General features: G+C 44.2%; 1 protein-coding gene across 2 annotated transcripts in view; it reads right to left on the bottom strand.

Moving 5' to 3' along the window:
- hadhb (hydroxyacyl-CoA dehydrogenase trifunctional multienzyme complex subunit beta) overlaps window positions 1-8,962 on the bottom strand; it is a 29,142-nt gene extending 20,180 nt beyond the window's left edge. The window contains exons 1-7 of one of the 2 annotated variants that reach the window (XM_056294548.1): window positions 8,824-8,962; window positions 7,667-7,812; window positions 6,562-6,635; window positions 5,931-5,972; window positions 4,504-4,600; window positions 1,096-1,140; window positions 1-24 (exon numbers count right to left, since the gene is read on the bottom strand). The exon at window positions 1-24 is cut by the window's left edge and continues 76 nt beyond it. In XM_056294548.1, coding sequence (XP_056150523.1) covers window positions 1-24; window positions 1,096-1,140; window positions 4,504-4,600; window positions 5,931-5,972; window positions 6,562-6,628 — 275 coding nt within the window. In that variant the 5' untranslated portion in view covers window positions 6,629-6,635; window positions 7,667-7,812; window positions 8,824-8,962. The remainder of the gene's footprint in view (window positions 25-1,095; window positions 1,141-4,503; window positions 4,601-5,930; window positions 5,973-6,561; window positions 6,636-7,666; window positions 7,813-8,823) is intronic. The other variant, XM_056294547.1, reaches the window with a different exon arrangement.
- Window positions 8,963-13,658: the final 4,696 nt, after the last annotated feature.

The following is a 13,658-nucleotide window of genomic DNA, read 5'->3' as shown; positions in this document are numbered from 1 at the left end:
ATCCCCGTCTTGTTCAACAGCCCCCTAGAAGAATCCCCCCCACAAAAGTCCAGGTTCATGCAGGAATGCCACACGAGTTCGATACCAACAGAAATAGGGAATTAAGCAGTGACGTATTTTCCAACAACTATCTGTAACACTAGAACGACCAACTATGGCCGTTTTGGATTTTCAAAGTTTAACAACTTTGTGAGCGAAAAAAGATAGACCTGCCGCTCCCTGAATGCTCCTAAAATTGCATATATTTGCATATACGTGTGAGCGGTCAATATGTTCTACGTGATGGTGTGCGTCATGTCAGTACTGATGACGTGTGTTGGTCGCAACATTTCCTTCATGAAGTTCATTGCTCTGTCCCAGAAACACACTAGCGTCCTCCAGTGCAGAGAAATAGTCTAAACTTGATCCCCCCCCCACCCTTTTCTCCCCAATTGTACATGGCCTATTGCCCCACTCTTCCGAGCTGTCCCGGTCGCTGCTCCACCCCCTTTGCTGATCCGGGGAGGGCTGCAGACTACCATATGCCTCCTCCCATACATGTGGAGTCACCAGCCGCTACTACTAACAGACATACTACTACTAACAGACATACTACTACTACTACTACTGACATACTACTACTACTAACAGACATATTACTGCTACTACTAACAGACATACTACTACTAACAGACATACTACTACTAACAGACACACTACTACTACTACATGCTAACATATATAATGCATTAATATCTCAGCTGGGTATTTATCGTGACAGAATATAGAGTTTAAAAACTGGCCGTCCAATTGACTGCCCATGGTCGTTTTAGGTAGGAGTGAGATCCCGGTCGTTCTAGTGTTAAGGTGCTCTTAAGCAAGGCATTTGAGTGATTGGCTGGAGTCGCTCACTGGCTACCATTACTTGACTGGTGTTATTTCCCATGTACAGGTTTGTGGTTTTAAATGGATGCAAAGCTGGGTGTTGTTTAAAAGAACATCCTCAACATGCGCTCCACTGAAAAATGTTATTTAAAATAATTGTGATACAACACTGGGACGAATCACGTCTATCATTACAAATCACGCAGGCAAATGATGGAGACGGACGCTTACTGTAGGGAGGCTCGGGCCAGGTCATGGGGCATCAGGTCATTATACCTGTAGAGACAAAAACCAAACGTTTAACTCACATTATGCTGACATCCGTTCTCTTAAGAACAACAACAACAAAGAAACACACACACCCACACACACACTTGTGCTGTCAAGTCACCTTTCAAAGCCTACTCCACAGTTCTCCACACCTTCATGGAGGTCCATGAGTTTTATAGACTATCCATATTTGATCTGACTGGTTGAGGGCGTTCATTAAGTTTTCGGAACTCTCGTGATTTCGTTTCTGAGAAACCGGCGCCTGCTTTTGGTTAACGCTGGTTAGCAACACTTAACAACGTCAACGGGCAGAGCAGAGCCGATCACGTTTTCATCAGAAACGGTTCAGTATGACATCACCACTGATGACTAGGGCTGTCACAATTATTACATCATCGCCTGATCGCCATTATTTGAGCTGACCGCCATCATTTTGCATATTGGTTAGAATCGTTTCCAATCATTTGTATAAAACAGCTGGCTGAAACTAACAGACACGTCACGTTCCCATCACTACCCCCACATCGTTCTCCACCGTTTGTTGTTGGACTGGTGCTCTTTTAATGACGTCATCTTGTTGCGCCCCTGGCACGAGTGGTGAATTAGCGCCTATAAACTGTTTATCTTAAGATGCTTATTCTAGAATATTCTATAATGTTCTATAATATTCTATAGAATATTGTAGAATATTTTATCATATTCTATAATGTTCTATAATATTCTATAGAATATTGTAGAATATTCTATAATGTTCTATAATATTCTATAGAATATTGTAAAATATTCTAAAATGTTCTATATTATATAATATTCTATAGAATGTTGTAGAATATTCTATAATGTTCTATAATATTCTATAGAATATTATATAATGTTCTATAATATTCTATAGAATATTCTATATAATGTTCTATAATGTTCTATAATGTTCTATAGAATATTCTATGATACTGGACGACTGCATTTGGACGAGCATGTGTTGACATAAACATCATGGACGTAGTTGCAGAGCCAAACAGCACACGGCGCTGTGGGCACATGTCGGTTTTAAACCAGATGAAACAGGAGAGCCTGATACTTGGAGGCCATTGGTCGGATTTGCAGCAAAAACGTGGCGGTCAAAAGCACTGAGACCACACATTTAAAAAAAACATCTACGGTACGGACACACCACCCCACCATATTCGCCAAACTTGGAAAGACAGACGGCTCAGACAATAGGGTAACTGGCCAAGTACAACTGGGGAGAAAAAGGTGGGGGGGGGGGGCAACAAAAAAAAAAAAGACAAATCGTTAATCGTGATTATCTGTATGGCAATTAATCAGCTAAAATGTTATGATTGTGACAGCCCTACTGTCGACATACTATATATATTTTTACACAGTGATCAAGGATACAACAGGTAATAGTATAAGGAAGTGAAGCCACTTTTAAAGGCTCCCAAAAACCTGGAACCTTCCATTGAAGTGTTTAATATTGAAGGGCGCGTCCTCTTAATGAGCACCATTTAAGTTCTTCCCTTGTGCAATAAACAAAAAAACTGGCTTCAATTAATTAAGTTTGACTCAGAAGTTTGAACTTCAATCTCTGAGTCCTCATACTCTAAACCCTACACAAACTCTAAACCTTACACAAACTCTAAAGCTTACACAAACTCTAAACCCTACACAAACTCTAAACCTTACACAAACTCTAAAGCTTACACAAACTCTAAACCCTACACAAACTCTAAACCCTACACAAACTCTAAACCTTACACAAACTCTAAACCCTACACAAACTCTAAACCTTACACAAACTCTAAAGCTTACACAAACTCTAAACCCTACACAAACTCTAAACCTTACACAAACTCTAAAGCTAACACAAACTGTAAACCCTACACAAACTGTAAACCGTACACAAACTCTAAACCTTACACAAACTCTAAACCGTACACAAACTCTAAACCGTACACAAACTCTAAAGCTAACACAAACTCTAAACCTTACACAAACTCTAAACCGTACACAAACTCTAAACCGTACACAAACTCTAAACCTTACACAAACTCTAAACCGTACACAAACTGTAAACCCTACACAAACTGTAAACCCTACACAAACTGTAAACCCTACACAAACTCTAAACCTTACACAAACTCTAAACCGTACACAAACTCTAAACCGTACACAAACTCTAAAGCTAACACAAACTCTAAACCTTACACAAACTCTAAACCCTACACAAACTCTAAAGCTTACAAAAACTCTAAACCTTACACAAACTCTAAAGCTAACACAAACTCTAAACCCTACAAAAACTCTAAACCTTACACAAACTCTAAACCTTACACAAACTCTAAACCTTACACAAACTCTAAACCCTACACAAACTCTAAACCGTACACAAACTCTAAACCCTACACAAACTCTAAACCTTACACAAACTCTAAACCCTACACAAACTCTAAACCCTACACAAACTCTAAACCGTACACAAACTCTAAACCCTACACAAACTCTAAACCGTACACAAACTCTAAACCTTACACAAACTCTAAACCTTACACAAACTCTAAACCGTACACAAACTCTAAACCCTACACAAACTCTAAACCGTACACAAACTCTAAACCCTACACAAACTCTAAACCTTACACAAACTCTAAACCGTACACAAACTCTAAACCTTACACAAACTCTAAACCTTACACAAACTCTAAACCTTACACAAACTCTAAACCTTACACAAACTCTAAAGCTAACACAAACTCTAAACCCTACAAAAACTCTAAACCCTACACAAACTCTAAAGCTTACACAAACTCTAAACCATACACAAACTCTAAAGCTTACAAAAACTCTAAACCTTACACAAACTCTAGAGCTTACACAAACTCTAAACCCGACACAAACTCTAGAGCTTACACAAACTCTAAACCTTAAACAAAATGAATTCCAAGGGCTCACACAATTATTATTTTTTTATTCCCCCCAATTGTACATAGCCAATTACCCCCATTTCCTCCAAGCCGTCCCAGTCGCCGCTTCAACTCCTCTGCTGAGCCAGGGAGGGCTGCAGACTACCACATGTCTCCTCCAGTACATGTGGAGTCGCCAGCCACTTCTTTTCACCTGACCGTGAAGAGGGAGAAAGGCACCCCGACCAACCAGAGGAGGCGCTAGTCCAACCACCAGGACACGTTCCCACATCCAACTTCCCACCCGCAGACACAGCCAATTGTGTCTGTAGAGATGCCCAACCAAGCCGGAGGTAACATGGGGATTCGAACCGAGGGCTCACAGAAATGATAATAAAACCCAAACATTGGCCTTAGCCAAAGGCTCCAGCCAGCACACTGCCATGGGAGTAGAGGAGAAACATACGTGGTCCCAGAGAGCAGAAAAGGGGTACGGACTCCTTCTACCAAAACTACGTTTTTCACTCCGGGCCGGGCCAGCGTCTTCTTGCTCTTGGTCTGAGCTAAAGAGGAACAATAAAAATGAGGACAGACATAAGACTCAGTATGGATGGCTTGATTGGACTTCATCCATTTGGGGAAAAAACAACCGAAGACCAAAATAAAACTTAAACTGAATGAAAAACAAACTGAAATAGGTTGTTTATATTAACCGGAGCTGAAGTTCAAGCAAAGTTTGTGGGGAAGAAAAGGCAAATAATTTGATCCATTGAGAAGAATCATCCACCACCTCCACCACCTCCACATCCTCACATTAGCTGCCATCTGAATTCTGCCTGGTAGAGATGATTTTCACGCTGAGCTTTTCCTTTAGCTCATTGTGAAAATCAACAGTACAACAGGCTATTTTATCTCAGAGGGAGAATTAACAGTGGACTATGATGTTTGCGGATGACACTGTGGTCTGTAGTGAGAGTAGGGTGCAGGTGGAGGAGAGCCTGGAGAGGTGGAGGTATGCACTGGAGAGAAGAGGAATGAAAGTCAGTAGGAACAAGACGGAATAGTTATGCTTGAATGAGAGGGAGGACAGTGGAATGGTGAGAATGCAAGGAGTACATGTGACGAAGGTGGATGAGCTTAAATACTTAGGTTCAACTGTCTAAAGTAACAGGGAGTGCAAGAGAGAGGTGAAGAAGAGAGTGCAGGCAGGGTGGAGTGGGTGGAGAAGAGTGTCAGGAGTGATCTGTGACAGAAGGGTACCAGCAAGAGTTAAAGGGAAGGTTTACAAGATGGTTGTGAGAGCAACTATGTTATATGGTTTGGAGACAGTGGCCTAGATGAAAAGACAGGAGGTGGAGCTGGAGGTGGCAGAGATGAAGATGATAAGATTTTCATTGGGAGTGATGAAGAAGGACAGGATTAGGAACGAGTATATTAGAGGGACAGCTCAGGCTGGACGGTTTGGAGACAAAGCAAGAGAGGCAAGATTGACATAGCTTGGACATGTGTGGAGGAGAGATGCTGGGTATATTGGGAAAAGGATGCTGAATATGGAGCTGCCAGGGAAGAGGAGAAGAGGAAGGCCAAAGAGGAGGTTTATGGATGTGGTGAAGGAGGACATGCGGGTGGCTGGTGTGACAGAGGAAGATGCAGAGGATAGGAAGAGATGGACACGGATGATCCGCTGTGGTGACCCCTAATGGGAGCAGCTGGAAATAGTAGTAGTAATAGGAATTAACAGTCAAATTGTTTTAGTACTTGTGCTTTGTCTTGACACTAGCAGTGCTGGACACCACAGTAGAGCAGAGGAGAAACTGTCTCAGCAGCAGGGAGTTGAGCATCTCTACATAACTGATATAACTGATGGCTGGGAGGGTGTAAGCGATGACTTACCCTGAACATGGAGCTGGGCTGTTGTACTGAGGGAGCGAGTTGCTGTAGATAACCCCCCCGCCCCAGCACCAAAAAAAAAAAAAAAAAAGAGAAAAAAAGAAGAAGAAAAATCGATATTATCTTAACATAAATGAATTACAAAACCTGATTAATTCAGTTACTTCAGCAACAAAAATTTGTCATGCAATATTTTTTAAAACCAACACATGTATGATTCTAGGATGAACTACTATGTGGTTGAAAGGGGCCCAAAAATTATAGAAATAAAATTCCATTGTAAGTAACATTATTTCTTTATTACTGATCTTTTCTGTGATAATAATCAGGTTAATAGAGCCTAATAACCAAAGCAATAAAGTACTTTCAATGTATTGTTATGAGCCAGATATGTGTAACCTGGCTCCCAAAGTCAGTTTCAGTCATGCGAAAAACTTTAGACATGGTCAGTGTGGTTGTAGACATTGCTTGAAGAGATCTAAGGGCATCAACAAACATCACCCTTGGTTTGGACCACAGTGGGGAAGGGGCAGAGGTTGGTGAGAGTGCGTTAGAGTTGTTCTAGTGGTCAAATTGTTTTGCATGTTGTAACATTTGTACACAAGCGGTGCAGATAGAAACGTAGAGGACTGACCAAACTGTGCTGCCCAGGTAGGGCTCACTGGGCAGTTCCGCACCGAGTTCAGCAGCATGGAAGCCATATTTGTCCTGCAAAAGAGCACATTATACCAAAGTGTTTATGGAGATCCCAGCTTTTCCTGTGATAAGCACATTAAAGAAATCACCAAGGCTGCCTTTTTTCACTTATGTAACGTAGCTAAAATTCTGTCTTTCCTGTTCATGGCTGATGCAGAGACTCTCACACATGCATTTGTTTCATCCAGACCTGATTACTGTAATGTTGTTTCCAGGTCTGCCACATTTTAGTACTAAAAGTCTCCAGATGGTTCAGAATGCTGCTGCTAGAATCCTAACTAAATCTAGAAAACTTGACCATATTACACCAATTCTCGCCTCCTTCATGTTACATCAGACTTCCAGGTGCTTCTGCTGAATTATAAAATCCTAAATGGGATTGCCCTATCTTACCTGTCTGACCTCCTTAAACCGTACATTCCATCTCGAGCTCTTCACTCTTAAAATACAGGGCTCCTGTGTGTACCTAGAGCTAAGAAGAAGTCAACTGGTGGCAGGGCCTTTTCCTATTGGGCCCCGTTCTTGTGGAATAACCTGACTGCTGCCATCAGACAACTAGAGTCTGTTGAGTCCTTTAAATCCAAACTTAACACTCATCTTTTTGCCTTAGCTTACAATTAGTTGCCTTTAAGTTGAATGCTACACAACCTGTACTGCATGGTGGGTCGGTTTCTGTCTCAATGAATTTACCAACCACTGTTCTGCTGACAAGATAGATTATTGACTATTGCAACTGTTCTCTTTTCTCATGTCTTGTCTCGCTCTCTGATTTTTTTTCTTGTCTCTTCTCCCGTGTATGTGAATGGTGTGATGCGAGTCTCCTCTGTGTGCATGTGTAGTCTGCCCTCCTGTCCGGTCTACATGGTTATGGTGGTCATGTGGCTCAGGTCCTGGGCTGTGCTGGGGGCATCTGGACCCTGCTTGGCACCCTCCTCATCATATTCTTCATATATTTTATAACTCCATTATAACTCTGTCATCCTCTTTCAATACTCAATGTTGTATTATGTAAAATGTGTACACACAACATCCGTTCCACATACTATGTCCGTCTTGGGAGAGAGATTCCTCCTCTGTTGCGCTCCCTGGGTTTTCTTCTTCTTTTGTTTTTTTCCTGTTAGGGAGTTGTTCCTTATCCGATGAGGGTCTAAGGACAGCACGTTGTATTGCTGTAGTTTGTGATATCGGGCTGTACAAACAAAATTGACTTGAGAAGAAGAATATCTACTATTAATATCATCATCATCATTACTAGTGTCATCATATTCCAGGGTTGTTTTGAGATGATCATAGTCACACTAAATACACTGTCAACCAATTAACAGGTCCTCTTTAGCCCTGTCGCCTCACAGCAAGAAGGTCCTGGGTTCGAACCCCGGGGTTGTCCAACCTTGGGGGTCATCCCGGGTCCTCTCTGTGTGGAGTTTGCATGTTCCCCTCGTGACTGTGGTGGGTTTTCTCCGGGTGCTCCGGTTTCCCCACCATCAGAAAGACAAGCACGTTAGGGTCCCCACTCCTGTCTGAGCCCCTGACCGAGGCACGGCGAGACCAACTGGAGGTGGTCCCCGGGCGCTGCACGGCGGCTGCCCGCTGCCCCTAGCTACACAGCTAGGACGGCTTAAATGCAGAAAAAAGAATTGCCCCACGGGGATTCATAAAGCAGTAGTGGTGGTAGTAAAGTCAGCCATAGTGTTGCACTATGACCTGCAGACTGGATAAGACAGGAAAGGCTGCCATACCGGATATAACGTTGACGTAAAGCTGGGCTGTAGCACGAGGAGATGACATTATAACACACGCACCTACGGACCAGCCGGTAGCCCAGCCCCACCTCCCTCCCTCCCTCACCCACCGTGACCCTTCACCCACATTCTCTGCCCGAGTGAATGTCATGGTCCCAAACGCAGCAGCAGCAGCATTGGGACTCAGTCAGTCTGACCCGTGTCTTGGTTTACATGCAACACCTATAAAATGGCCAAGTCAGCGTTACAATGCCAGTGGCTTCAAAACCACAAATAAGCTAATAAGCTAACGCTAGCTGAGAGGTGCGCTATTTAGACAGCTGGCCAGAGTTTCAGCTCCGGTCAATCTGCTCAACCGCACCTGCGATGAAAAAGCCGGACAACGTCCAACACGGCGGGCGGGCGGCCGGGCCGTCCTCCGTGCAGCCACACACACACGCAGCTCTGACACAACTCACCTTTCTCCGACGCGTCTCTGCCACGGCTGCCCCGTCACTAGCGCCGAGCCCCCGCCGACAAGCCACTACAACCGCCGCTCAGAGTTAAGGACCCGTCACCGAGTTTGCTGACTAAACATCTGCCTGATGTAATGTCAACGAAAATTAAAAAAAAAAACATATTTCTTAGATTAATGATAAAATATTAACCCTATGTCCCCACAACTAAACGAATATAACGCTGCAATTATTCTAAAATAACTACAACATTTTAAAATAGTTGGCGTCATTGTCATGAATTTAAAATTTTTACGTTACGGTGTCGGTCAGGTCCTCCCCTGACCGACACCAGACACCGTCGCGCCCCCTAGTGGCTGTAGTCCTTTTGGAATGCCAGTTCTAATGTAAAGACGGCGTCCGGCTTTATTTCAGAAACTGCTTCTCTTTCTTTTTCTTTTTTTTACAAAATCCACTTTTTCTTTGTTTCATTGATTCAACCCGACGTGAACTTTCACCTGGATCAGGGCGTGCAGGCTGGAGGAGAGTCGCTTGGTGGCGCCATTGAGTTAACAGTTTACATTTCCCATTGCGATGGACTTGAGAGCAATGCATCGCCTCTATGGTTAAGATTGAACCTGTCTGCTCTTATTTAAAATGACGTTTAGACTGCTACTACTTTCGGCTGCTCCCGTTAGGGGGCGCCACAGCGGATCATCCTTTTACATCTCTCCCTGTCTTCTGCATCTCCCTGTCACACCAGCCACCTGCATGGCCTCCCTCACCACGTGACGTCCATAAGCCATCTCGGTCTTGGCTCTCTTGCTTTGTCTCCAAACCGTCCAACCTGAGCCGTCCAACCTGAGCTGTCCCTCTAATATATCTATACTCGTTCCTAATGCTGTCCTTCTTCATCACTCCCAGTGACAATCTTATCATCTTCAACCCGTTTCAAATGACTTTAGACATTAAGGAAGACACATAAGAATGCCTCGTGAAAGTCACCCTCGTTGTGAGTCAATCCTTGTGTATCTGAACAATTGTTGTGTTGTTGTTCTGTGTTAAATACACTGAGGGAGCCACGAAACCGGGGTCGAATCCCATGTATGGCCAGGAATCAGGAATCAGGAATCAGGAACACTTTATTTGTATCGTTTACCCCAGCCCACAACAGTGCAACACGAAGACAAAAACCCATATCTAAAAACTACCAGAACTTCAACAACACACATATTAACTAACACACATAGCTAAACTAACACATATATCTAAACTGAACAGAAATAAATTAATTTAAAACAAATCACAGTCCAAGGGAACAAACGCCAGCCAGGATGACTGTAGGAACTGCCGGTCTCCATGGGTTAGCAGTTAGCTTAGCCTGCGCCGCTTCAGCGTCCTGTCAGACCGCCCTCTGTGCTTCCTCCCCGGGTGCAGCTCCGGGCAGGGGCCGTGGTCCCTGGGCCCACCGGGTGCAGCAGACCAGGCTCCCCCAGCCAATCCAACGCCAGCCCTCCCAGCCAGACACCCTGGACACACCTCCCCGCGCTCCACACGACGCCACCAAAAACACCACAGGCAAAGCCAGGCAGGCCAGACCGCCCCCGGTGCCACCGGAACCGCCGATCCGCATTGGCCAGCAGCCAGCTCAGCCTGCCCCACTTCCGCGTCCTGTCAGACCAATAAACATGATTTTGATTCTGGTACTGAATCTACGTTTCCCGGCTTGCTTTAGCTAACACTGCAGCGACCTACGCGCAGGTTAGATCAGTGTTTCTCAACCGGGGGTCCGCGGACCCCTAGTGGTCCGTGGTGTAATTGCAAGGGGTCCGTGAAAATAAAATATCTTTAAAAAAAAGATCCTATGACATTTATAGAAATAGGGTTATTTTACTCAAATGTGACTGAGACCTTTATCTACCTAAACTATAAAGGGTAACAGGACTTTTTTCTCTAATTACATCTGTTTCACAAGTGTAATTTATTGTATTTTAATAAGGGATCTCGCTCCCGTTTGCATTGTTAAAAGTTACTACATAAACATTCTGTTTTGTTACATATATCTGAAAGTTACTGAATACATATTCTGTGTTGTTACATATATCTGAAAGTTACTGAATACATATTCTGTTTAGTTACATATATCTGAAAGTTACTGAATACATATTCTGTTTTGTTACATATATCTGAAAGTTACTGAATACATATTCTGTGTTGTTACATATATCTGAAAGTTACTGAATACATATTCTGTTTAGTTACATATATCTGAAAGTTACTGAATACATATTCTGTTTTGTTACATATATCTGAAAGTTACTGAATACATATTCTGTTTTGTTACATATGTCTGAAAGTTACTGAATACATATTCTGTTGTTACATATATCTGAAAGTTACTGAATACATATTCTGTGTTGTTACATATATCTGAAAGTTACTGAATACATATTCTGTTTTGTTACATATATCTGAAAGTTACTGAATACATATTCTGTTTTGTTACATATATCTGAAAGTTACAGAACACATATTCTGTTTTGTTACATATATCTGAAAGTTACTGCATAAGAATTCTGTTTTGTTAACTATATCTAAGTTACAACTGAAAGCTCTTATTTTTGCCCCAAAGAGTGAATAGATGCTATAATGCAATTTAAAATGCAGTTTCTACTGTTTCTATCAAATTGCAACCCCCCTCCCCCAAGATCAGGTGGAGGGGTCCTCAGGGTAGATCACAAATACGCAGGGGGTCCAGGACCCCAAAAAGGTTGAGAACCACTGGGTTAGATAGTCACCGTGCGAGCCAGGGACGGCCCCTTTAAGAGAGTGGGCGGGGTTATAGCAAGGGGTCTTGTGGGTAGACGACACGAGGCTGAGGTTTAAGCGATTGAACTGTTCACTGGTTGGAGGAAATGAACGACCCCACGGCCGTGGGGTCAAAAGGACAAGTGGTCTCGTCTCGTTTCTTTCATCCTCCACAACACAATGATAAATACCTTCACTTGTACTGCCATTCACTTTTAATTAATGTGTGATAACTGTTGTAATGAGTTAAACAGGCTTGATTTTATTAATATCCTTTAATGGGGTCCCCGGGCACTTTCAGGACGTTACACAGGAAGTAAATGAGTGAGTTGTGTCCATCAGTCTATTGGTGTGCGCCATGTTAGTGCTCGCGGACTGTTAGTGCACCGCAGTGTTGTGTAGTCGGTTCATTCATTGTTCATGCATTGCAATACCACCACGCCACCAGAGGGCGCAGTAGCCTAATGATTGTTGCTGAGTGTGGTACGGTGCTGAGGGTGATGAAGAAGTGAGATAAAAAAGAAAGGAGTTGAAAACGTACGGCGCTCGTCTCTTGCCTCGTTATTATTTTACAGCTATACTAATGTGATAAAGTCTAGTATAGGACAATAAAGTCTAGTATAGGACACGCAGTTCGGCTTGTGTGTCGTTCAAGTTACTACGGTAACGATCACGGATGAATAGGCTCGGTAGCCCTTGGCTAACGGGTCGGACCCTTTAGCCGACTGGTTAACGTTGTTGCCTGCGGTGCGGGAGCCCCAGGTTCTCGTCCTGGCCGTGGCGATTCCCAAATGAAGGGCGCAATATAACGTTCACGGATGTATAGGCTCACTTAGCCTTTGGCTAACGGGTCGGACCCTTTAGCCGACTGGTTAACGTTGTCGCTCGCGGTGCAGGAGAGACGGGTTCGCGTCCCGGCTGCGGCGGTTGCCCCCCCCCCCCCCCCAAATTCGCTGCACTACATATTTGGCGACGAGGATAAAACGGGAGACAGAAGGCTGAAGTTTCGGCGAGTAAAGCTACATCTGATCGTTGTTTGGTAGCTAGTTGAGCTAACGTTATGTTCATGACTTCAAGCGAGAACACCGACACAGGAAACGGCAGCATGGCCATGTTTGGGACTATCAATCAATCAATCAACCAATCACTCAATCATTCAATCACTCAATCAAGTTGCATTCTTCTAGTGATTTTCTAGCTGCACCAGCCACTCAAAGCACTCGGTCCTTTGCAACATCTGTTGGGAACTCCAGCCATTTGTGCTGCTCATACCATCTACGGCTGAAGCAGCGAGCCTGCCGTCCAACTGTTGAGGCTGGGTACCGCCGGAGAAGAGGGCGCCTTGGTTCTTCAACAGGTGACTGGGTTTGTTGAGAACGGGGACTGGACGGAACATGTGGAACGGTCGGGACACTTTCTCTCTGCTAACGGAATTACCGATGAGGATGAAAAGCGTTCAGTTCTCCTGAGTGTGTGTGGTGCGGAGACGTACAAATTGATGAGGAATTCGGCGAGCCTTGTCTTAGGAGTTCTGCTGAGACACCATCACTGCCAGGGGACTTATTGTTCATGAGGGATTTGGCGAGCCTTGTCTTAGGAGTTCTGCTGAGACACCATCACTGCCAGGGGACTTATTGTTCATGAGGGATTTGGCGAGCCTTGTCTTAGGAGTTCTGCTGAGACACCATCACTGCCAGGGGACTTATTGTTCTTGAGGGAGTTGACGGCTGCAAGCGCTTCTTGGAAAGTTGGCGAGTGGTCAAGGTCTGGGATGGGCGGAAGAACTGGCAGGTCTTCCAGCTCTTCGGTTGGTGAGCGCTGGTTAAGTAGGGCTTTAAAATGTTCAGCCCACCTTGCCAGGATCCGCTTTTGGTCTTCCAGGGTTGCCAGTCCGTCCGCTACTTTGAAGGATGTGATAGAACAGTTCCCAGGGCCATATAGTATAAGCTGTGACCCGATTCAGGGTCTGCATCCTTCGGAGGGTGCAGCCTTCGCGGTCTACGAAGCCGAATCCCCCGGAGGCTCCGCCGTATACCGCCTCAGCGGTGGTT

Source organism: Lampris incognitus, chromosome 15 (genome assembly GCF_029633865.1).
Source record: "Lampris incognitus isolate fLamInc1 chromosome 15, fLamInc1.hap2, whole genome shotgun sequence".
Taxonomy (NCBI): Eukaryota; Metazoa; Chordata; class Actinopteri; order Lampriformes; family Lampridae; genus Lampris; species Lampris incognitus.
The sequence above is the reverse complement of the archived record's forward strand: the minus strand, read 5'-3'. Positions and strand labels throughout refer to the sequence as shown.